The 25,204-nt window shown below is 41.7% G+C and overlaps 2 protein-coding genes across 7 annotated transcripts in view; one reads left to right on the top strand and one right to left on the bottom strand.

Moving 5' to 3' along the window:
* Window positions 1-255: 255 nt before the first annotated feature.
* On the top strand, window positions 256-15,695 carry LMO4 (LIM domain only 4). The gene is made up of 5 exons (XM_053985658.1): window positions 256-829; window positions 3,123-3,361; window positions 10,164-10,260; window positions 10,619-10,774; window positions 14,951-15,695. The coding sequence occupies exons 2-5, from the start codon at window positions 3,126-3,128 to the stop codon at window positions 14,957-14,959; spliced, it is 498 nt and encodes a 165-aa protein (XP_053841633.1). The 5' UTR covers window positions 256-829; window positions 3,123-3,125; the 3' UTR covers window positions 14,960-15,695.
* A 3,392-nt stretch (window positions 15,696-19,087) lies between these two features.
* The window catches only part of LOC128811770 (uncharacterized), a 499,902-nt gene continuing 493,785 nt past the window's right edge, over window positions 19,088-25,204 (bottom strand). For 4 of the 6 annotated variants that reach the window (XR_008438465.1, XR_008438469.1, XR_008438473.1 and 1 more), the window contains 4 exons: window positions 24,244-24,576; window positions 22,252-22,476; window positions 19,437-19,583; window positions 19,088-19,173 (listed from right to left, as the gene is read on the bottom strand). Coding sequence is in view for 1 of the 6 variants with exons in the window: in XM_053985657.1 (XP_053841632.1) it covers window positions 22,357-22,476; window positions 24,244-24,576 (453 nt within the window). In the remaining 5 variants the exon portion in view is untranslated. The remainder of the gene's footprint in view (window positions 19,174-19,436; window positions 19,584-22,251; window positions 22,477-24,243; window positions 24,577-25,204) is intronic. The other 2 variants (XR_008438467.1, XR_008438470.1) reach the window with 1 other exon arrangement.

Genomic DNA, 25,204 nt, shown 5'->3' with positions numbered 1-25,204 from the left:
TTCCTCTCCATTCCCCTCCTCCTCCTCCTCGCCCCCTCCCTTCCTCTCTCTCTTTTTTTTTTTTTTTTTTTTTTTTTTTTTTTTTCCTCCCCTCTCACTCATTCCTTTGTCTTCCCGGGGATTGGCAGGTTTTATTATTCCGCCTGAACAAGCCGGGGGCGGATTGGCTGCGGCGGGCTGACGAGGGCGCCGAGCCGGAGTGTAGTTGGGATTCTGCTCTGTCAGTAACACATGTGTGAGGGCAGCGGGCACACGCGCACGGTGCGGGCACACACGCACTTGCAGCCTCACGCTTAGACGGGCACAAGGGCCGCCCCCCGCGCCCCGCCAGCGCCGCCGCCGCAGGATCCCGGCAGCAGCTCCGCGCCCGGCCCCGCTCAAACTCGCTGGCTCCCGCCCGCTCTGCTGAGGCGCTCCGGCGGGCCGCGGCCGGCCGACTCCGCGCCGCGGGAGGCTCGGGAGCCGCCGCAGCCCGGAGAGGGGGCGGAGGTGGGGGAGCGGGGGGGAAGCGGCACAAAGTGAAGCCACATTGCCAAACTTGCCCGGCGATTGCAGCATCGAGCGGCGGCGGCGCCCTGCGTGTGCGGCTCAGCGGCGGGGACCGAGCTCTGCAGCTCCCCTCCCGGGAAGCGGGAGCTGGAGGAAGGACCCGGGCAGACGCCTCTCATAGCAATATCTATATTTTTCCAGCCTGGGCTGCCCCTTGCCGGGCGGGGGGCTCCCTCCAGCCGGCGAGAGGGCGAGCGCTGTGCTTATTTCTTTGCAAGAAGACCTCTTCAGGCACCCCGAGCGGCGCTCCCCGGCCTTTTGCAATATAGAGGGGAAGCAGGTAAGAAGTGCCGGTCGCTCCCCCGTGTCTCGCAGCGTTCGTGTGCGCGGTGCCCGCCCGCCGCCGCCGTCCCGCTGCCCGCCGGGCGGAGGGGTGCGGAGCGGGGCGCCGCGGACCCCGGGCATTGTCGCGGCCCCCCGTACAAAGCCTGGCGGCGGCCGCCGCTGGAGCGCTTTCACTTACCCCCCTTCCCAGCTGCCGCCGGGAAAGGGCTCTGCCTGCCTCGGCTGTGAATGGAGGGGACGGGGAGGGGGGGGGAGGTGGTGGGTGGGGGGAGGCTGGGGCACCCGCTTCCCCTGTAGTAAACACTGTTCTGAAACAGTGGCAGAAAAGATCAAAGTGAGCTCTCTATTTCTCTCCTCTCCGGTTCCCTTCCTGCCCCACACACAGTCTTTTGTTTCAATCCAGGAGAAAATCGGTGAATCACCTAATTAAAACCAAGACATGAATTAAGCATCCATTTTTGTACTACAAATTTCCAGCTCTCCGCTTGTCCCTCCCTTGGTCTCCATTAAAAAAGCACCAGAGACGCTGTTAAAAGGGGGTATTTTGCCTCTAGCTTCTGGCTCTGCTTTCTATTTCACTGACTCCTATCCCAGGACCAAAATTGCTTGGCTCTGTAATTACTAGAGTAAGCCTATTTAAGTTAAAAGCTTTCCCCCCCCAACTCTAAATGAAACTTGATGAGGGCCCGTCCTTAGTTATCAAGGGAGTCACTTTCTGGTCAGTCCTCTTGATTCATCTTTTTAGATTTAATCAGCATTAAGGTATTGCTTGTCCTTAAGAGCTTTAGCTTAATGGGGTTACTGGATGGTTTTCTCAGTGTAACGTTTCCCATTTTATATTTATACATATTTGTCTTCGACAAAGACAGGTTAAGGTGGTGGCATGGAGCCTTTTTCTTTCTTTTAAGAAATCCGAAGTGATTTAAAGCATAGGAAAACGGTTTAAAGACTCAGAGCAGGAAATGCAGATTCATTAGGCTGTAGCTGGAAACTGTAACAAAAGGCAATTCCTTGAACAAATGCATCAGAAATCAATTTACATAAAGGTACACGATGCGTTCGGATAAATGCAATGCTAATGGCTTTTAGAGTGGTTTTCTTTCCAAAGTCTCGGGGTTTTTGTTACAGCTTAATTGGTGCAGTTCTCCTGGTTTATTGTGCGGTCACTGGACATACCTCCAGGTACTCTTTCTGAGGAAATGTATGTTTAAATCGGCCTCAGTTCTCCTCCTTGCAGCCGAGTTGGGCCAGTGTCAGGAAAAGTTCGTCCTCGCTGCTCTGGACGTATCAGTCTGAAGGTCCTTAGCAGATAGCCAGATGCTTCGGCATGAGCACATACGGCTTACAAAGGACAAAGACAAAACATGCTGCTTAATTGGCAGTAAATAACTTGATCTTTTTATAGTATAAGTGACTAGAGGAACACCGGGAGTTTATTGGACCCTGGATTGAAGGCAACAAATTAATCGGTTTAGAGTAAGCTTTATGAATTGATTCCTATATTATCGCTCGGTTGTCCTGCTTGCATAAAGCATTTATTAGAAAGTGAAAAATGTCCTTAGTAGCAGTTTCGGGGGCGGCCAGAGTAACCGCAGCCGGAGCGATGCACTTCATTACTCTACTGCTTTCCTAGGGTCGGTAAACTTTTTTTCTTTTTTTTTTTTTTTTTTTTTTTTTTTTTTTTTTTTTTTTTTTTTAGTAACAAAGCTTTAGCATTTAAACTGCTGATCAAGGGCAGATTAACGAGACAAAAGTTGAGTATGTTTGTGTAGGAAGTTAACAGGCGTCCTAAAGTTCAATGATCTATTATTCGGGCCAGTGTCCTCAATCTGGAGTGTTTTCTCGGGGTGTTTTTAGTTTTCCAAAATAAAACTACGGAAAATAAAATCCCAAGGCCTTCAGGGCCGGTCCGGAGCCCCTCGTTACCGCCCCGAGCCTGCAGAGCCTCTCCTAGACCGAAAAACCAGTTTCACAACTTCCCCCCCTCCCCCCGCCCCCCCACTCTTCACACACTTTTTTTCATAAGCAAAACAAACCCCGGGACTGTTCCTGACTTGTGAGCTGCAGCTGCACAAGCCCGGAGCGGGGGGGCGGCGGGTTGCGCTCCTTCTGCCCCCCGCGCCCGCCGCTCCCCGCCAGCTGCGCGGCCGCGCCCCTGCCCCGCGGCCCGGCCCGGCCCGGCCCGGCCGCCGCTGCCCCCGCAGGGCCCGGACGGCGCTGGCCCCGCGCTGCCGCCCCGGCCCGTCCTGTCCCGGCGCTGACCCGCCCCCGTCCTTCTCTCCGCGCAGGCCATGGTGAACCCCGGCGGCAGCGCGCAGCCGCCCCCGGTCTCGGCGGGCTCCCTCTCCTGGAAGAGGTGCGCCGGCTGCGGGGGGAAGATCGCCGACCGCTTCCTGCTCTACGCCATGGACAGCTACTGGCACAGCCGCTGCCTCAAGTGCTCCTGCTGCCAGGCCCAGCTGGGGGACATCGGCACCTCCTGCTACACCAAGAGCGGGATGATTCTCTGCAGAAACGACTACATCAGGTGAGGCCATGGCCAGGCTGCTGAAGACAGCTTTCCCCCTTTCCTCCTGCCTTTTTCTCCATTTTTCTCTTCCTCCCCCCCCCGCCCCCGCCTTTATTCCTCGTGGTGGGTGTCTGCAGGGCAGAGGGGTGGGCTGGCTCAGGATGGCTCCTTCATTAGGAGGGAGAGACGTGCGGGTGCGGATGTTAGCACCTAGCCCAGGGCGAGTTGCGACTGCCAAGTAGAGGAAAGGGGGGGGGGGCTGAACGACGACTGTAACTTTAAAGTGGTTTGTCAGCACAAAACAAGTCCTAACTAAAAATAAACAGCAATCAGAGAGGCTAAATTAATCTGCTTTGTTGTAGTGTTGAAGGAGAAGTGTGCATATCTGAACAGTAAATGTTAAAATCGTAGGGCTTAAATAAGGCTGTGGCAGAGGTGCTAAATAATGAAATGCCTGCCTTTAGTATCTGATTAATTATGATATTTACATAAGCACCTTTAAACTCCTTTGAGTGGAAACAGAGTGACTCATTCTCTGTTCTCCTTGTGAAAGAGCTGATTAACCATCAGTTGGAGGGCCACGGATTCTACTTATAGCAAAAAACCAGTGGTATGATGTTTGTCTCAGCATTGTTACAGAGAAGCTTTGAACCGATATTTCTCTGAACTTCCAGTGTAGACAATGCAGGAGATAGCAGAGGAGGTATATGCTCTTGCCCTTTATTTCTTATCTCTTCCTCTTTTGAAGCTGTTTGCTTTAAATGCCACAGATTTGGGTAGGGGGAACTAAGCCTCACTAATCTCACATCTGTTGGGGTACAGTAAGATTATGCATAGTATCCCTTCCAACAAGTTTCCAATATAATTAATAGAATTCATGAGGTCAGGTGCCCATACGATCTTTTCAGGTGAACTCAAGCTACTTAAACTCATTAATTTAAAAGGAGGCATTTTGAAGGATTACACATTTAATTTGAGTAAATGGTTTGATAGACTGATGCACATGAATGCTTCAAGGAGGTGTTCTGTTTCAACGTTCGGTAATTAAAAAAACAACAAAAAAGCCCCATACCTTCCCAGCATCACAGAAATGCTTAGTTAAAAGAAATTGTGTTCTGTTTAAATGCTTCTGGCTCCTCATTAATAGTAAATGTCAAGAGTTAACCCAGGATTTCCCTTCTTTTTGATGGCCAAGAAGCTCCACTTTTTTTCCTTTCTGAAAAAAAAACTACCAAAAGCAGCCATCAAATGTTACAAGTTTGGTTATGTTGTAAAACTTAGGTTTGAGAAGACGCAGATTGTGCACAGGGACCTCCTAGTTAAGAGGATGGAGCTTTAAGATTTGGTTGCTTCGATAGTGCAGTTTCTGACCTGGTGCGTGGCTATGGCTTCATATAGTTAAGTACATGAAATGGGTCCTGTGCTATGTCTGAGGAATTGAAGCCTTAGCTTTGCTAGTTTCAGAGGTATTTTTAGAGAGAAATGGTGAAAAATCAGTACATTGTGGGTGCACAATGGTGCTTTTTGGTCATCGTCCTAAGCAGCAAGCCCAAGTCTGGCAGAATAGTAATTAAACAGAGCAGAACAGTGTTAGGGAAAGAGTCTTGTTTGAAGTTGAAAAATTGACACTACTGTTAAGATGCACTGAATAGTACAGATTCATCACTCGACCAACACCATCAAACAAACCCTCATGTCTGATTGCTACTAATTAAAAAGAGAAGATGCGTCCACTGTGTCCCAGAGGCAAGTTCAGGCAAGCTTATCGCTGTCCTCTGGTTTTGTGTTGCCAAAAATTAATACTCGTTTATTTTAATGTAGGCAATTATGAATAGGATGCTTTATCAGATGAGGGGTTTGAATTGATCTCCTTGTCCTGTCACCTGACTTCTCTTTAGATCTGTGTAATTTGACTTGCAAAAATAACTCTGACAGATGCTTGCTGAAACTTGAACTGGACACCGTACACTCAAGGTGGGGTAGGATGGCCTGGCACTGCCAGGGCTGAGTTAACTTGGAGCTTTCCTGCTGGAAATGGACTTTGCAGGCTTCCTCATGGGTCACGCTGGCACCAGCGCAGCCCTCGCCCTTGTCGTGTTTGAAATGGTTACATTTGGTTGGGGAGGCAATGCCACTCCTGACAGCGAGTCTCTCCGGTTCCTCTCTACCATCCTTCTCCCCTCTTCGTTTTCCGGCGGGTTTTTGTGGTGGCGCATTCTCTTCCCCAGGCAAGAGCCACTGGCACGGTTCTCAGCCGGAGATGCGGGGCACGCTGGACACCACTGGCAAAATTGGAAAGAGGATTGATTGGCCCGGCAGGCGCCAGGTGAAAGGGACTTGACTCCTTCGGGCCAAGACCACAAGGGCCATTTATTAATGAGCTTTTTAGCTGTCTCAGGCTGTATGTGGGGTTTTTTGTTGTTGTTTAAACAACACAACGCTCCCCTTTCCCTCCCTCTCCCCCCCCCCAAAACCCGAAAACAAATTGGCCGTAGAGCTACAGCTGCAGCTTTCATTGAAGGCCAAGGTTCCTGGGAAAAGAGGGAGGTAAAAACCCCGGTCCGTTCCCCTCCCTCCCCACGGCGAGCAATGCGCTCAGGGAGAGGAGTGGAGCGCAGCCCTCCCAACCTTGAGATGCCAGATAAAGCAGCAGCGTGGCAGCGAATCCGCACAATTAAAAGCTTTAATTAGTGTCTCCTCCATTTTCTCTTAGTTCTGATGGGTTTTATCTAATGAGATCTGGTCGCTGGCTTAGATCTGCTCGGAATGACGTGTCCGAAATGAATGAGAGCCGCGTCGCAAACAAAACATTTAATTAACAAAATTGGCCTCTAAGAGAGAGCAGGGAGTGGTGGGGAAGGGGGAGAGGGGAAGACTGCCCGGGCGCCTTTTAAAGGGGCAGCGCCCGGCGCCCCTCCCCGGGCGGCCGCTCCGCGCAGCGCAGCGGGGGCGCAGCCCCGGGGGCGGGGGGCGGCCGGAGGCGGCCGCGCCGCAGTGAGGCCGCTCCGGGGAGGGGGCCGCCGGGCAGCCAGTTCATTTCCCTGGTAATCAGCGGCAAGCTGCTATATTCAGGGAATGCTGTCCCTTTAATTGAACAGGCTAGGTAATTAAATGGCACTTTTCCAATAGGACGTGCTAGGTAAATCTAATAGTTGGTTATTTAATATCACTTTGAAGTCTGCCCACTCAAGCACAATGACAGCACAGGAGCATGTGAACTATTAGCTAGAAAAAAAAAAAAAAAAACAGGATCTCAAAAATTAATTAAATCGCATGCAATTTAGGGGGAACGTTTATCTTGATTTGTCATAACAGAATTAATTCAAGGCCTCCAATTCACTTGGGGGCAGATCTGTTACTCTGAATTAACCAAGCGTAATTTGGCTGGGTTTTTTTTCCCTTTTTTTTTTTTCTTCCTCTTCTCTAATGCAGCACTTGCCATTATGCACAGCCCCCCTTTTAAGTATCAATAGCTTCTGGTGCTTTTAAGGTGCTTGGTCTCTAGTTATTCTGAAGTACCTTTAATGGACTTGGCTTCAGGCATAATATCTGTGTTGCCTTTCTTTGTTACATTTAATATAGCTGGTGCAGAATTTAGATTAAATGTGGGGAATGTACAAAAACACTGATTCCTTCTGGATCAGTAGGTCTGGATGTGCATTTCACTTTGCTAGGGCTTGGATATATGTATGTGGACACAAATGTGCACCATGTCATGCAAGAATCAGAGTGCTTAAATCTGTCTCCACGATTTTGGAAAGCATTGGAACCTTACTTTGTTAGTACAAGTTGCTAGAGACGTGTTTCTGCTGATTCTGAATTTTGAGCAGCAAGATGAGAAACTGGGTTGAGAAGATTTCTTGCTGCTTTCATTCCCACTCTCCTACAGAAAGTTCTGAAAAAACCCCCACCAGCACAAAAAAAAAAAACTAGAAGCATTTGGGGGTGTGGGGAATGCTTCGTTGGAACCACACAGTAGTTAATTTAAGGTGGCTCAGTAAAATGCTGCTAAGTGTAGAAGAGCTGCCTTGTCCGTAAAGGGAACCTCTTGATGTTTGTGATTGATTGCATTGCCCAAATGTTGAAATATTAATGACCTTCTTGGACTGAGGACCCAAAGAGGAAACTGAAACCAATTCTGTCATCACAATTAAAGAGTCCCCTGGCTTTAATTAGCCTGACCTGGGGTATCTCTACCCATTGCTGCAGTTAAAGAGAAAAGAGCCCATTAAAGTCCAGTCTGAGACCGATAGCTACTTAATTGAGCACCTAAAGCCTCAAGCCTTTTAAATCAAATACTGTCCTGGACAGTCCCCCTGGTTAGATAATTAGCTCTCCAGCTTCCCAGAAACCATGCAAAACAACTTTTTCAGTAAAGAATAGTTAATGTGGAAGACTTCCTTTGCTGGTAAGGAGAGATAACATTTTTTAAAAAGATAAAACTTCTTCCTGTTAATGGCATTACAGAACAAAACCATTCATAACAGTAGAGATGGAAAAATAAGTTTAATTTTGTTGGTAAATAATAATAAGCAGCGGAAGGGCGGTCTGAGTTTGTAAGTAATTTTTAGGAATTTTAGCAGAAGATTCAGCTGAAATGGCTTTCCAAAGTAGAGTTGTTCTGGGAGCATGCCTTGGGAAAACTTAAGATGTGTGGAAAGCCTCGGGATTAGTTTGACTCCATTTATTAGAATTCACAGACATTCAAGGTGTGGGACCACTCTAGTTCAGAGAGAATAGTATAACGAATGCTTAATGAAGACAAGTAGTGCAATGAGATCAGCATTCTGAAAGCTGTGTTTTCAGTTGGGTGGTACAATTGTACAGGGGGAAGAGGGGGGTTGTGAGAGACAGCTCACCACGTTCAGATTCTCCTGGACAACTGACATCATCTGTCCATCTTTGCCCTTCTACCCAGCAATGCCCTTGCTGCCATCTTCTTACTCTGGATTGTCGGATCGTTGCTCTAGAAGTGTAGCAGTGCCTTTCTGCCTCCTCTCCCAGTCCTTCCTGCGCACTGTCTGTGGTGCCAACTTCGTTCCTAGGAATGATGAAGGAAGAAAAATGCATATTGCAATGCTTTGGAAGTAACCTCGGTATATCATGTAACTATTCTGAACTGGTCCTGGTTTGGAAGATGCCCTAGTAATGGACCTTTAGTTTCCAGACAGTTTAGTCCCTTTGGCGGGGAGGTCCTGACAATGTATTAGTTCAGCTTTCCCTTTGTAACCGCTCTGATTCTGCAAGAACGTGTCAATGTGTCGTGGATCTCAGACTAATTAGTTTTGAAATGGAGTTTTGATTGAACTCTTCAAATCGATGCTGCTGCAAAATTTGTTTCTCAGCTTCCTATTAAAAGCCATCTTAAGGGGCAGTTTTACTACTCTCTCTGTCGTTCAGTCGATACATTTAATAACAACTTACAGGCTATTTTCAATAAAGTGGCGACAGCAAATTAGTAGTTTGAACATGACAAGCCTCCTCTGCAAGCTCAGATTCTGAAAATTCAAAGCAATTATTTTTATACAGAGGCACACTGCAATCATTCAGATTACGGGTATTCTGTTGTAATGTGTGTCCTAGGTTGACACAAACAGAATTTTATGACTTTATTTGGACAGGAAGGAGATGCAAATATTAATATTTATTATGACACCAATACTCTTAATTTGTAAATCCTATTGCTGTGTTTTACATCGTACAGAAAAGTGGGTCTGTGACCCTGCCAGCTAGTTCAATTTCCTTTTTTACTGCAAAATGAATTGTGGTAGTCTTTATAAATATTTGTGTCTATTAGAGACTTGCGCAAAAGCAAATAAAGGTTTTTCTAATTCTAGCTAAGGCAGCCTGTAAAAGTAGAACTCAATAATCATTACTGTATTATATTTTGAATCGATGCGATGTGCCTTTAAATGGATTTGAAGAATTATGTATATATTTTTCTTCACCACTCTTCTGCCTATTCCCCCCTCCCCCCACTGCGTGTGCCCCCCCCCAATGGCAGATGTTGTGGTCTCATTTGATTGCATAGGAAAACTGCAGTGATACAGCAAACACCCAGAGAGATATGATGACAAATGGGTCCAGATCCCGGTAAATTACTTTCTGCTCAAATCGAAATTTCATTCAGTTTGTTGCTAGCAGAGATGAAGTAATCTAAATTGTGGACTCAGGAGCAGATAGAGGGAAGTTGGAGCAAGCATTTCATTATCAAGAGAGAGAGAAGGTTAGGATGAAAGAGATGAGCAGAGGCAAATCTAAAGTGTTGACACCATGATTGAAAAGGTTAACCCATACACATTATATATCAACCTGGATAGCAGAGAGTTTCTAATGGAAACTCTGCACTGATGGAGGTTTACTGGAGTTTCAATACACTGAGCATGATGTCTTCTTAGATATACAATCAAATCCTCTTAACCCTTTTGATGACTCATATCTCAAGATATGATTAAAGTACAAAAGAGTTCTTCATATAATTTCAAGGACACAATGCATTTAAACTCCAGTCATGAATTGTATCTTTTTTTTTATGATGAACCCAGTAATCTGATAAAATGTGTGTAGTACAGAATTGTTTGTGTTTCTAGAGGTGTAAGTCAATATTTCTGATTAAATCCTGTGTAACCACATCCAAGGTAAGGTGAAGTTACCGGTTATTACACAAAAATAAACTTTTTCATATTATGAAACATAAGCAAGTTGGAAGACGGGGGTCAGAAGTCTAAAATAGTTGTGTAATAAACCGTGGCAGTGATGTGCAAAAATGCCTAGAGCCTTCTGAGTATTAAATTATTCATGATCATCACCTCTGTTTCAGGTTATTTGGAAATAGTGGTGCTTGCAGTGCCTGTGGACAGTCCATTCCTGCTAGTGAGCTGGTCATGAGGGCACAGGGCAATGTCTATCATCTTAAGGTGAGGGTTTTTTTCTGTGTACTTTTGTTTTTAGCAGCTGATTAGTATTGCCATGCCTCTTTAGTGTAAAACCTGCATCTGCTTATGAATGAAATGCAAAAATAATAACTAGAAGAAGGAGTATCTATTATAAAGCTTTGTTTAGTGCGTAGCTTTGTTCCCTCGTAATCGGTAAAACTCTGCTTGAGTTATGTACTGCATAGTCCCAACAGGTAAGACCAATATCATATTTGGAGATACTAGAAACCAAGCAGCTCCATATCTCAACTGCACTTGCAGTCTCTGAAGTGTAATTTTCAAACCTGCAGCATGCTTAATTTGTGCTGTAGTTTCACTTGCTGTCTCTTTCCTTTCCCAGTGTTTTACGTGCTCTACCTGCCGGAATCGCCTGGTCCCCGGAGATCGGTTTCACTACATCAATGGCAGTTTATTTTGTGAACATGATAGACCTACAGCTCTCATCAATGGCCATTTGAATTCACTTCAGAGTAATCCACTACTGCCAGACCAGAAGGTGAATACTCCACAATTACTAATAAGCTTTCTTAGAGCTAAATGAAGATCAATTTCTTTTCATTCTAATAGTGGACATTCCCTGCCCCCGCAAAGAGACCTTTAAGTAGCTGAACTTACCTTAAGTTATTTAGGCACAGGGTTTGGGGAGAAAATAGTAACCTTTTAAATATGACCTACAAGGTGAGTCAGTTTATTTTGGTTTGGGCACGTGCATCTGTACAGGTGTTGAACTCCTTATGTACAAAGCAAAATGGAGAGCATACATTAATACAAACTTTTAAGAAAGAGAATTATTTTATTTTATAATATTGAAATTAAGGGTTACAAGAGAGCAGGTTTCTGAGGGAGGAAAACTAGGTCCTTTAATATGGAAATAAATGCCTTGTGAAGATAAGGTTCCTGGACTAAACTAACATATTTTATTTAAATATTAAAATTTTAGTTGAGGAAGCATTCTGGGGTACTCTTTCAGAAGTATTTTCTTGCCTGTTTTGTGTGTCATAACTCAGATTTTAAAACCAAAGTGCTATTTACTTACTGTTCCGTGACACTAATATCTCAACTAGAGATTGTGTAGCTGTGTGGTTGATAGTTTTGGTTTCTAGCTAAATGAGTGAATAATGATCGTACAGATCATAGAGGGAAGAAGAAGAAAAAAAATTTCTGATCAACAGTTGTCTTGTAACTCTGAAACTAGATAGTTTTAGATGTATTTTAATCTTCTTAATCAGTCCTAAAGCTATGCAAGTGAGTGCATTTTGATAACTGCTGTGCCTAATTTGTAACAATTACTGTCAACCTTGAGTTAAGAGACTGTTCATTCCACCCTGGTCCAGAAAAGAGTGGATGTATGACTCTTGCACATAATTTTATTCACATCATATTTCATACTGATTATGTATTGATGACATTGATTCATTTACTCTTTACAGCGCCACTTGCATGGATATTAAATCTTATTGACCACAGATGAATTTTAATTTCAGATTGGTGATAGATTTTTCCATCAGCTCTGATAGTATATTTGACTTTTTCATCATTAACCCAGGCAATCACACAGCACTGAGTTATTGCAATGAAACAAAAAGTGCACACTTCAGTTGGTAATTCTTTATAGATTTACAATAGGAACTTCATTAATGTCTGTAAGGATCACAAAAAATAACATCTATCTGCAAGTAGGAATTCGGAAGATTAAAAAAAAATCTGGGACAAATGCTAGACTGATCTATTCTGTAGTGTGCAGTGTATTTTGTAGTGCTTTTAGTCAGTGGAGAACTATGTCCGAGAAAACAGAAACTGTTCTTTATTTTACTTTTTTTTTTTTTTTTTTGGTTGTGTTGCTACATTTCAATATCTGTGTTTGCTTTTTTTTTTCTGTGCATAAATTTACTGATTAATTTTAAGTATTCTTTCAAGTCTTATACAGTGAATGTAATTACATCAAAATAAAGAATGGGACTTTTTTTATTTACTTAATTTGTCAATTGAGGTGATGAGAGAATTGAGTACAAAAATGCTACATAGTTAGGCAGAACAAAGATAATTAAGATTGGAAGAGAATGTGCAGCTTCTTCTCAAGGAAGTACAAATACAGTTAAAGATTCATAGATTTATACTGTTGTGAATTTTAATGAAACAAATCTGTAATATAGACTAGCTAGCAGTGATTCAGTTAAATGAATATTTATAGGTATCCCATTTCAAAATATAGGTAAAACCATTTATCTTTATACAATGCAGTAAAAGGTTTACCATTCTGAGAGTGGTTTATCCACTTGTCTTCTACGAATGTAAAGTTTAATGTAACTTCGAATAGGTGTCTAAATTGTCATTTAGTTTTATCAGTTTCTTTCTCTGCCTTAGCAAAACATAAAAATGATTTAGTTGCAATAAAAGCAGCAGACATGATGAGGAACATAGAACATGGAAAAGAGAGAAGTAAAATGGGACTGGGCTTGCAGAGCTCGTGACTGTAGGTACCTGGTGGGAGCTAAATGCAAGAGTGGTGAGAGCAGGTTTTTGTTAGCTCCTGTCACTGACTGGTAGTGGCACTGCTGTGGCCAGAGCTGAGGCACACGAGCAGCTCTTGGGAGAAGGTTGAAGGGACACGAGTTTGAGGGGTTTTCTTTATAATACAATATCACTAGAAATTGTTCTAACTTCTCCTGCTGTTTTTCAAAGGGAATTGCAGAGCACTGTAACTCCAGAAAACAAACACAGTTAAAGAGATAAGTTGATAATTCATGTATTTGTCAGGTTTCTGGAGCTTTGGAAGCTACAGGGGCAGTTGCTAAGAGTTATATTTAATAATATATTTTAATATATTTTTTATATTTTATATTTTTTAATAGTTTTATATTTTGTTTTTTTTAACAGTGTAAAGATTTTAACATCAGAGATGTTTTCCAGGAAGGTGCAAGTTTTAGGGCCGCTGATTAAAAATATTCTTCCACTGTAACACAGTTGGCTGTAACAGATACTTTTTATTAAACATTACAGATCAATCATTTTCCATGTTATTCTGTCACTAGAGATTACAGAGATAGCAGAATATCCACAGGTTTTTTGTGTTTGTTTTTTTTTTTTTTTTTAACCAAAGAGATTGAGACATTCTCAGCATTAAAGCACATTTTGTTATGCATATGAAGGTGACAGTGATGAACTTACTCTTGTCTCACTGCAGTTTACAGGTGACCAGTGCAGGCAGGAAAGGTTGCATGGCCTAACTTGGATTAAAAACTTGGAGTTTTTTTTTAAGGAGACAAAGCAGGGATGTTTGCAATTCCTGCCTTTTGCCTCCCTGAGGCAATTCACACATGTAAATTATAACTTCCCATCACTTGCCCTGTAGTTTAAAAACCCCTGTTTTCTCTAAACTCAGTACTGCTTGTCTGCTGAGTGCAAACTTGGTTTGTGATGTCCCGTGTGCCATTTCATTTGAAGGGGCTGTATTGTCAAGAATTCTCTCTGCTTTTTTTGTACTGGTAGTGTTCCTGTAGTATTTCTTGTTTGCAACAGCATTACCACCTACTGAAAGTGTACATTTTCCACTGGTTGGCAGTGTTTGTAACAAATGTTTGTCTTCAGCTTCTATACTTTTAAATAAAGTATGAGTTACATTACGTCTCTTAGAGAAGATCTTAAAAATCTTCTAGTTTACATATCACTCAACAATTCCCTTGTAGTTACATAATTGGTGTTGTCTGTGTCCATAGTAGAAGATATTTGATGCTCATTTATTAAATATGCTTGCTGGCTGCTCCCTAATCTTTGTTCTGGACAGACAAATTACCTTTCTCACACTGAGCTTCGGCTCTGGGGAATTAAACCTCCAAGCTTCTACTACTTTAATTAGCTTGGAAGTGGGGGGTTGCAGTTACTAATAGACCTCAGGCTTTTAGTAACTTAGAGAAAGGGTGAGAAAAGAACTTCCTGGGAAGCACAAAATGTCATTTAAAAGCCATAAAAATCTAATATATATTATTTCATTTTGGTAATTGCAAACAGATTGTATTTGAAGACTATGGATGAGCATTCCTATTTTATCCATGAAAGTTTAGATTTTTATTGAGTTAGACACTTCTAATTATGACAATTCATTAATACCTGTATGAAAGCACATGTTTGACTTCATATATTAAAATGTTTATGTAACATTAACTAACGTACCAGATGAGGAATTTAAATGGGAGGGGGGAATTCTGAAATATCTATATTTAGCTCTTGTGCAATGCAGCATATTAACCAAAGTTGCCTTGGGAGGATATTGGCTGTACTTCATATTTGCTTTACACACTATTTCTTCCAATTACAAGATCATATTACTCGCTTCTTCAAAGGCATGGCATGATGGTTCTTCCCTTTCAAACGGGGCCCAGAAAAACCACCTTATTCACTGTATGATTTGTTACCAGAGAGTACACATTTCTTGTTGTAGTCTTTTTTCATGTCTGCTTTCTTTAGTAGTGAAACTGTGAAAAATGTTTGCTTTTTGCTGTTTAAAGTTGAAACATTAGCAGTATGAATGGACAGTGTAGAAAGCCTTAATCAAGTCATAGTTAGAAAGTAATCTAATAAAAAAAGAGATTAGTGAATAGGGAAAAACAAAAGCAGTCATGTTGTAGTTTCCTATCTCAAATTTAGCTAAGATACCCATTTTTATTTCTTACAGGTCTGCTAAAAGGTCAGAGTAATGCAGAATGCGTGCCTTCATCTCAAATTTTGTTCATCACAGATGGATCCCATGTCTCCAAGTAGACAAGTCACCTTTGTAGCTAGCATCAATGCCAGCTCCATACCATTGCACCTTCTTTATTCTTGATTGCCCTTCCCACATTTATTGGTGTATTAAAATGACTGAATATGAACATTAAGGACTCCATGAACCTGGGCTAATGGGAGACTGTAGAGAAAATGAAAAAAGATCCACCGGAGGACATCTTGGGGGGGTGGGTGGGGAAGATGACTAATGAAGCTAATTAAAAGAAGCATTGAAATCTGCTTTCTACCCTCATTAACAATTAGCAGGGCACTGGCCAGTTTGTACCCTGTGTTTTACCTTAACAACATTCTATTTGCTCTTTGTATATTTAAGTGTTGTAAGGAAATGTGTTTCAATCAAACTGAACATGAGATAAAGATGTGGCTTTTGTGATATTCTATCACAAACACTTTTATTGTATCTCTGTAAAATACAATGTATGTATGCATGTAAGTGTTTTTGTCCTAATGTTGCTACTTCCCATGGCAAAAAAAAAAAAAAAAAAAAAAAAAGTCAGGCTCATAGCAGCTACTGTGTAGAAATTTTCACCTACTTCTAATTTGCTGAATGAAGAAAAATCTTTTATTTGTGATATTTTCAGAGACATTTGCTCTAGTATGGTGTATTTAAATAATAAAAAGTAAAACAAAACAGAGTATGGGTTTTAGAAGCTTTGCCTTTTTTTTTTTTTTTAATTACATTCAAAACATTCTGCAACTTCATCTTGCATAGTCGTTACCTTAATTGTCAATTACCTTTAATCTGCCTTTAAAAGTAGATTTTTGGTTTGGATTTTGTCTTTTGTCTTATGCCAAGAAAGACTCTGCTAAACTACTTGACCATGTTACTTGTGGCAAGGATAACGAGTACTACTTCAAAATTATATTTTTTTTTCATGGAGATTCTTAATTCTGGTAACAACAAGTACATTATAATTCCCATTGCAGTGAATTACAGCACACACAGAGGTACTTTGGTCTCTTTCTTTCTAGTTCCTTCTGTTTTAAGGATGTGCCTGTGTCTCTGAGCATGCAAGCATAAGAGGGTATGAATATATCATAAGAGGTCAAAAAAATAAAAGCCAGCAAAAGGTCTGTACCTCACGCTGAGCACTAGAATTGAGTATTCATGAAAAGGAATACAATAGCTATTCTGATCTGAACAACATAAAGTTGTGTTTGCAGGGGTGAGAGACTTTAACTTTTCAACACTGATAATCTTAAGGAAAGAAAAACCTGTTTCCTAGGCTGTTTGTGAGAACTAGCTGATCTCAAAATATGATCTGTTTTCTGAAAACAAACAAAAAACACCTCCCCACAAAGCAACAGAGCCATTTCTAAGCTTACAAAGGGGACAACTTCATTTTGCATGTTCTTCCCATCATCTGTTTAGTGGTAGGTCTGTGCAGAATACTTTTGAGAATAAAAATCTGACTTTTCATGTTTTTAGCAAGAATAGTAACATGGATCTGTGGCTCTCTGCTGTATGCTTTCAGTCAGGAGCCTGCAAGCAACAAATCTGCCTTTGCTGATTCCTTGCAGATTACCTTTGCCAAAGCAAATCAATATTAAGAAATACTCTACTTTTATAGGAAACTAATACATTCATAACACACCATTATTTTAATTCTGTCTTTTTAGAAGGTGTTCACTGCTCAGCTGCTTGGTTATGGAGTGAGCTTGACTTATTTTTGTTGTGATGCCAATAACACAAAAAGCTGATTTATAGATTTATCTGTCTAAACAACCAACAGCAGATATTTTTGTTTCAGAATCTACTTCATGATGTCTAGTATATTGGAGGGCTGCTGAATTTTTTCTTCTAACACGTCAGTGCTTGAGGAAGCCCAGTTTCAGTGAAAAGAAAATGTAGCACCGTACAGGATCGGACAGCAAAGACAAAAGACTACTTGCATAACATATAAAGCACAACATAAATGACTGACACTATGTACAACTTTTAATTAAATGCACTTTGTGGGTATTTTAAGTAAGTTTCTAAGCTTTTTGATCTGGCATTAAAGTCTTCAGAGTTCTGCAAATTGTGCTGCTTCAGTATCTTTGAAAAGACACTTGAAGTCATATGAATATAGAATTGAAGTATTAGTGAGACTGTAGACATCTTTTTATATTCTTTCAGTATAAGTACTCAAGGTACAGTGTTTAAATCTAACATGTACAGATTTTTGGTTGTCCAATATAACCTAGAAGTGCTAAGAAGATAGCTAATAACTTCTAGTAAGAAATGTAGTATAGCATTTAGTGATGTAGAGGTTGAAGTTCATTAACAGCTTTAAATAAACTATTATATGACTCATTTGTAAAGCACAGCTACCTATTTAATAGCTTACTTTAAAAGCATTTCTTAAGTTGCAGACCTATAAGATTACAAATGTCACTCATGTTAGCATAATCCACATGCAAGTGATGAAGCCTTTGCTTTGATGTGCTAAATTGCAGGAGGACTAATGGAGCTATGAATATACAATAGAACATATTTAAGTAGTATTCTTGCTTTAGGTAAAACACTTTCTTGAAACCAGAGGCATTTCACACAATGAAACAGGCTGTAATGGGGATGGTAGGTGTGGGCAGAAGGCTACTGGAAACACTTAGATTTGTCCTTATGTGAAAAATCACTTTTTTTAAGGAGATCTGTAAAGAAAAACACATACTTGTTCACCTTTTATCACATGTATTTGCTGCACTGAGGCTGAAATACACCCTCTGCATTTAGTGCTGCTGAAAAGTCAAATAATCATTCAGTAAGAGCTTCCCTTTCAAAGATGAATGCTGTTAAAAAAAAGAATCAAAGGAAATATTACTAATCTGAAATCATCCTCATGAACCTGGATAAAATGCTCTGTCTATACTGCATCTAAACATCTCAATCATATAAATTGTCACTCTTATTAATGAAACAATTTTGTAAAAAGATTGCCCTCTAAATGGGTTTAATGTTTTTACCTATCCAGCTGTCTAGTTATGAGATTTACGCATCCTGGCAGGCAGTGGGACATTAAGCCTTTCCAAACCAAATTCTGTTTGCAACAAGATACTGTCTTTTCAGTCCTACATGATTTATCTTTAAATATTTTAACAGGTTATGCAGTATCTTATGAAATATAAAATGAGAATGTCTTAACAAAATGAAGCCTGTGAAATTAAGTCACATCTTCAGAATATTAACCACACTGAGTTTGTCTTCCTTTTTCCCTGTTAGTTAACACCGATAAAATTTGCATCACCTAACGTTAGGGTAAATACTAAAAACCCCCAAAACTCACACAGTGGCAGAGTGTGCCTTGCTATCAAGGCGTGGAGTCTCTGCCTCTGGAGGTGTTTAAGAAAACACTGGACATGGCACTGAGTGCCACAGTCTGGTTGACATGGTGGTGTTCAGTTTAACTCGATGATCTCAGAGGTCTTTTCCAACCTGATTCTGTGATTTCAAAAGATCATTTCAATTTAAATCTTTTATCAAAGTGTTTTGCTGGTAGTTGTATGTGAAGTGTGCAGCTTTTTGCAAGTATCTATTCTGAACAGCTCTATTAAAATAAAAAAATCAAATTGAGATTAGGAAATTTATGTATATACATTTTTTCAGGTATTACATTTAATCAGTGTGAAATTGTGTTCTGGGTTTGATGGCACTGCCTGAGACTCCTGTACATGCAGTACCAGATAACCCTCCTTGCTGCTTGTTACTGTTACTACCAGGTGTATGCCTATTGTCAGTCCAGCCAAGCCACAGACAAGCAAGCTCATTGCAATTAAATAGCAATTTGTTTCTATGAAACTGCAATTAAAGTATTACTGATCAGCCATTTTAGATTGGCAGTGCTGTGACTGCATGTTAAACAGAGGAGCTCTCGATTCCTTGCTGCAGTTGGAGAGGTGAGTAACAGTGAGGTGTAACACGCTCACCTCTGTCCCTTGTCAAGCTGGAAGTATGAGTCCTTGGTGAAGTGCTCTGATCTCGTCACCAACATGCTGAGAGCGATGACAAGTCAGGGCTCATCTCTGTAAGTTGAACTTGCAGCTTACAGGACCTGAAGTTATTGCTGTTTCTGTTCCTGTATAAGCAGAGATGTGTACACTTCCTACGGGGATGTTTTCAGCTCCAGATTGATTCTGTTGAGAATGGACAGCAAGTTGTGGGCCCCAAGCCAATAACGTTCTGCAGGTCCTGACTTGTTAGAGCTGTGTAAACAGGACTACTATAGCTCCTTAATCATAACTAATAAAAGACTAGAAGAAAGCAATCAATTACCTTATAGGTTTGTTTTGTTTGGTTTGTTTTTTTTTTTTAATAAAAAGCAGAAGTTTATCTGACACGGTGATTATTTTCTCACTCATACAAGGAATGAAAGATTAAAGGAATCCGATGAGCTTACCTGTGTGCACCTGGGGTTTGCTGGCAACTATATGTTAGTGATATTCTGGGGAAGCCACAGTGCTCCTGCCCCTAGGCCTTGCAGAACCCACCAGCCACTGCCTGGAGTCCCTGACCAAGCTTGTACCATTCCTGGTTGACTTGAAATCTGAAATGTAAATTTTTGGTGCAAATTAAAAACTTGTTTGTAAGAACTCAGAGAGGAATTAACTTTGTAGTGGTAATTTTGTTTTTTAATCATCACCATATTATAACAAAATCTGAGACACATTAACTTTAGTTCCTGCATTTTTGTAGAGTGGAGGCTGTAGACATCCTGGTTGTCTGCCAGAGGGGATGACATTGCACCTGTGGCATGCATGAGATAAGCATTGCTTCATTTAGGCACAGGTTTGTGTCTCTGAGAGATGCTCCTTGTGGGGGTGAAGGCTGGGGTCCTGCAGTGTGACCCGTGGGGGGGGTGATTGCTGCTGGGTTTGCTGGTCATGTGGCACATGGATAACAAATGCCACCTGAGCAGCTCTTGGCTCCTGGCAAACGGCAGGTAAAAAGCCTGTGTTTAAACCTAAGTGAAAATGGCCCAGCTGACAGTAATTCATTCACCCTGGTAGAGTGGTCTTATGTCTGAGCCCAAGGCCTGAAAAGAGCCCTGTTTACTGCAGACAGACGCTACTGTGTTGAGGAATTTTTTTTTTCCTTCCTCTGTGGGTATTTTTTAATGACTTCTGTTGTTGTGTTTCTTTTCACAGTAGTTCTAGCATTAAGCTCACAGAAATGTTTTTGGTGTGCAGGAGGCTGCCCAGTTCAGAGGGGGAGGCAATAGGACATAAGGGGGTAGTTGGGGGTGGCTCACCAGAGGCTTTTTTTACCCACCCCCCTGTAGCTTGTTCACTGAAGGCTCCTGAAGGAGGGCAGTATTGAGGAAGGCTCTGAGGGGGCTCAGGCCCCTGGAGGACCAGTCCTGAAAAGGTCCTCTGCTTTCAAACAGCAGAGCATGCACCCCAGGAAGGCAGGAAATTTTAATAGGTGCTAACTTTCAGCAAATGTAAGCTGAAAGTTCTCTCATATTCATTGTCATGTTGGAGACTTGTAGACCATTTTGCTATTTTGTTCCCGTGTGTAATGTTGCTCTTACATTTTTGTGATCATTTTATCTTCTTAAATCAGTTCTCTGCTACATTATTCACCTGAGCTTTCAAATGCTAAAGCTTGAAAATTGCTTTTTTTTAATTATCAAAATGTTTATAAAATAGAATGTTTTGCTTTTTAGAATTGCTTTTATTTGCTGCTATGTATTTACCTTTAAAAAACCAAAATCAAAACAAAAACCCTAACAACTTTCTTGAAACAATCCTACAAACTGTAGCATTAAGACCAAAGTTAGGCTTGAGACATGTCTGCCCCAAAAGACTTTTTTGTGAGAGAGTATAGTGGAGAGAAAATGAAACTTTGAAAAAAGTTGTTCTTCCTGGTTGGGTGCTGGCCCCAGTGAAGCTGCCCGTGAGGAGGGCACTGTGCTGCTGAGCACATGAGATGGGCAGCATGAAAGGAGCCCCCACAGACAGAGCCTGCCCTGCCACCTTTCCCAGCACTGGTGAGGGGTCCCCTCTGGTGCCCATCATGCCCTTTGCTCCTACTGGTGGCTGCTGAGCAAGCCAAAGCTCTCCCTGTGCAGTCAGATTCCTCTGCAGCTAAACCAGGTGATGGTTCTTTCTCACACTGTTGCAATATGCTGTTAATTACATTTTGAAATATCCATATACTTTTCCTCTTAGGGGATCTTTTGAGCAAGGTTCTCGCTAACAACTTCTGTGGTTCACCATAACCTCTCAGAATAATCATTGCTTCCATTGAACCTATGCCAGTTGTTTTGTTAAACTAAGTTGAGAGAACGGGGCCTATATTAATTCTCGAAAGGCAAGAGATTGCCCTGTGATCTGGGGAAATCTTGATTGCTTACAGTATGAATAAATGAACAAGGCAGATATTAACTTTACACCTGACTTCAATTTCTTTGAGCAGTGAAGAAATGTCCAGTAGGAGAGTAAAAATCCAGCTAGAACTCATAAGCCAGCCATTAATAGGCTAACTTTATTGTGCTGTAAAATCTTCAGCTGCTTATAGAAAACAAAGGGGCAACGAATGCAGTATTTGTCTTTTATTCTTAGAAAAAACCATTAAGATCAAACGGCCCCTAAAAGACTGAGCTGATATGCATCCCACTTACATATTTTTGGATATCATCTGATATTCATTCCACTGATGTATTTGATAGGTAATTATATCAGCCACAGCAAGATGCTGATACCAAACAGTGGAAGACTTCAGTGTTTTGCCATAAAGCTTATACCCCTTGTTACTGAACTCTCATCGCACTTGAGATCTGCAGCAATCATTTGAAAGCTGTAGTTGGTATTTTTGTGCTTATGCCACATTTAAAAATTATTATTCTTGCTTCATCAGTTAGTCTTTTTAGCTGACTTGAAAAAAAAGCATATTGCAAATGAGCTACTATTCTTATTTGTTGTTTTAAGAAGGGTAAGCACTGAAGTATTCAAATGGAACAGATTATACCTTTAATTACATCCAAACAGGATGCTGAGCTGATTTTTCTATTTTCCGTTTAATTGCTATAGTTCAAAAAGATATTGCAAATTTGTAGATGAATTATTTAAGCATAGCCTTCTGGCCTCTGTGTTTACGGGAGAGACCAAACAGGGGGGAGAAAAATAAAACAGAATTTAAAGGAGAAAATTACCACTTCCTTCTTTAAGAAAAAAGCTTGACTAAAACATCTTGGGGGAAGATTTTTTTACCTGGAGAGATATTTTATTCTTTGTGGGAACATCTTGGTTCTCCATGGGATTTGTTTATATCCCACCAACCACAGCGGGTGCCTGACTCCTGAGGGCCCCCCTGTCTCATGCCATGGGTACAAAAGTGCTGTTTCTTCTCCAACCTGCTCCTTGGTGACTGTGCTGCTTCACAGATGCGATCCCAACCGGCCACCCTTTGCACGGATGTGCTTGATCTCTGTTCTCCTACATACAAAATGAGAATAATGAAAGCAAGCACAGTTCATCAGTTTGTAAACTAAATATATTTCCATTTTGTTTGCATGTGTATGTGTATATATCATTCACCGTATATATTTTGAATATGTACGATGACATTACAGCCAGTGATAAATCCTACTCACTTACTGTATGTGTTATTTGCTGCAACATTAAACTCAGTAAGAATTTTATAAGTAACTTGTACCAAAACTAAATATATTGTGAAATTGATGCACAGCTGTAAACAAGTACATCACTCCCTGCTTCAACACAGTCAAAGGTGGCAGCTTGTGTGGCAATTCTTTTGTAAACAACTGTACATATTCCAAAGAATAAGCCACTTAATCACATTCGTAATGATGTTTTTAGAAAATAATATTCTTGGGGGAGTGGGGGAACCCCCAACCTATAAACCAACAAGAAAAGTAAACCTAAAACTTGTACCATAGAAAGAAATGCTGTCAGCACGCGGGTCTTTTGCTCCCCCCATCTTATTTTTTTTCTTGTGCTGAACCTGCCTGCGTAAAGTACTTTTTTATAGCTTTACTGTGGATTCAAAGAAAGATGACACTGGCACAATCTATTCAAGTTTTTTCGTGGATTATCTTATTTCATTATTTTCAATACTGCTAAGTATGTGCTACCCACTTAGAGAGCTGATGTGGTGCATAGCAAAGCTCAAGATGTCCTCTTAAATACACAAAGCTTATGCAAGGCCGTGACACAAGTAGGTTTTAAACATCAGCAGTGTTGGCAGCTTTGAAGGGCTGATACGAGACAGCCTTGCTGACACGTCCCAGGTTACAGGCAGAGATTCAGGAAGAAACTGAACCAACCAGAGTAAGACTAGGACACAACTTTTATTGATGGAGTTCAGGGGAAAGAGGCACCGGGGGCAGCTGTATTAATCCCATAATAACTTGAAATATAATCAGTACATTGCTGCAGGGATGGCTAGGAAGGCAGGGAGGTGGAGGTGTCAGGGTTTAAGTTCACAGGCATTCCCAGTTCATTAAAAAGTGAATCAATCAGAAAAACAGGCTGGCTTTTCAAAGGGCTGGCACTTGTGAACGGGTTTCGGACGTGTGGAGGAACACAGATGGTGAGCCCAGGCTCGTGCAGGGGCTGCTGGAGCTCACCAGCCATTCATTTGAGGAGACGGCTGTGTTCTACCCTGCTCAAACCAGTAAAATGTGTTATAATGTGCTAGGGGAGATTCTGGCTGCATTCTGAGAACTTAAAAGCTAGGCAGTGTTGGTGCTGTGGGCCATATTAAGGTGATGCTGATAGATGTTTATAAAGGGAAAAAAGTTTTGTTTTATAATTTCTAGAGTGGTGGTTTAACCAGCAGGCAAATGGGCAGAAGGAGTCTGCCTACAGGACCCCTGTTTGTAGGCAGCTGGTATAGTAATTAGCTCATGACTATTAATTTTTGCCATCCCTGGACTGATCAATGATGTATTTAAAAAAAAATAGTGGAATCTGTATATCTGGATCTGGCATTTCCTACATCCTTTTGATGAAGCTGGTGCACACAGACCAGAGAACATCCTTGGAGAATGAGCTTACTCACACCCACAGGCACTCGAAGGTTTAGGACAGAATGCCCTATATTTAAATAGGACTCATGGCTTTTAAATTACTGCACAGTGCAACAGGGCTCAGTGAGAACACATGGTTGTCCAAACTGGTGTGCTGTGATTGCTCACCACTGGTATGGGAGTGCATTTAATATGGTGGCCTGTAGCTCACCTGAGACTCAGCACCCACCACAGGCACAGGTAGGAACACTGACAGACAGTATTTCCACAGGAACCTCAGCCCTGTGTGGGGAAGATGGTATGAAAAGAGCTGTGTCCTATGGATGAGTGATGCAGGCTGAAGAACATCCATGTTAGAAGACAGCAGTGTCAGTGGGACCTGATAGCTCCTTAGAGGGAAACACATCCCTCTGTGGACATCTTTGCTGGAATGTGAGCCTGTATCTTCTTCAGTATGTGCCCCTTTGCATGGACCTTGCCATGCTTGCAATGGGCCAGGGACTGCCCTCAGGTTAATTAATAGTTCCACTGATTGCTGGAGGAGCTGTGGAGAAGGGCAAAGACATGTTTGTCAGTGTTACAGGTAAGAGAGGCAGGCTCTTTTTTTGACGTTTCTTTGAAATAATTTTTGCTTTTTAAGGTGTTTATAAGAACATGAACAACTCAACAGTCCTATTATTCAGCAAATAGTCACAGCAAATAATTGGCAAGTGCATATTTTAACCCCACCTGCCCAGCTTCACTGTGTATTACTTCGGGCTAGCAAAGACCTCTTTGGATATGATTAGCCATAGCATGAACCTCTCCATATCTCTACAATGTGATTTAAGCACAAACCAGGCTGATTCCACACCTCTTTTCTTGCATTCATAGGTCTTTCCAACCACTATCTTGAGCCACAGCCCAAGGCCAGTGAGTAGAAAACCTACCTGCTGGTTTAATTTCATTTTCTTGTTTAGTGTCAGTTTCAAGCACTTCCCAAAATGGTCATTTTTCTAAATGTTAATTTCCTCTTCCATTCTCCTTCATCCCAATGCCTGGCTCAGCCTTACTTGTGTGTCAGCCTGTTCCAAGGACTCACGTTCAAACGGATTCAGCTGGAATGCTAACGTGGCTGGGAGCTGGCACTCATGCAGGGCTTGGGGCAGCTCATAGTGACCTGACCTGTTTTT

The sequence above is a fragment of the Vidua macroura genome, chromosome 9 (assembly GCF_024509145.1).
Source record: "Vidua macroura isolate BioBank_ID:100142 chromosome 9, ASM2450914v1, whole genome shotgun sequence".
Lineage (NCBI taxonomy): Eukaryota > Metazoa > Chordata > Aves > Passeriformes > Viduidae > Vidua > Vidua macroura.
The sequence above is the reverse complement of the archived record's forward strand: the minus strand, read 5'-3'. Positions and strand labels throughout refer to the sequence as shown.

What these genes read in the sequence shown, in the direction of transcription:
- LMO4 (XM_053985658.1), top strand. Translation starts at nt 3,126, where the DNA reads ATGGTGAACCCCGGCGGCAGCGCGCAGCCGCCCCCGGTCTCGGCGGGC. An exon ending in TGCAGAAACGACTACATCAG is followed by an intron (nt 3,362 to 10,163) that starts GTGAGGCCATGG and finishes CCTCTGTTTCAG; the next exon opens with GTTATTTGGAAATAGTGGTG. An exon ending in GCAATGTCTATCATCTTAAG is followed by an intron (nt 10,261 to 10,618) that starts GTGAGGGTTTTT and finishes TTCCTTTCCCAG; the next exon opens with TGTTTTACGTGCTCTACCTG.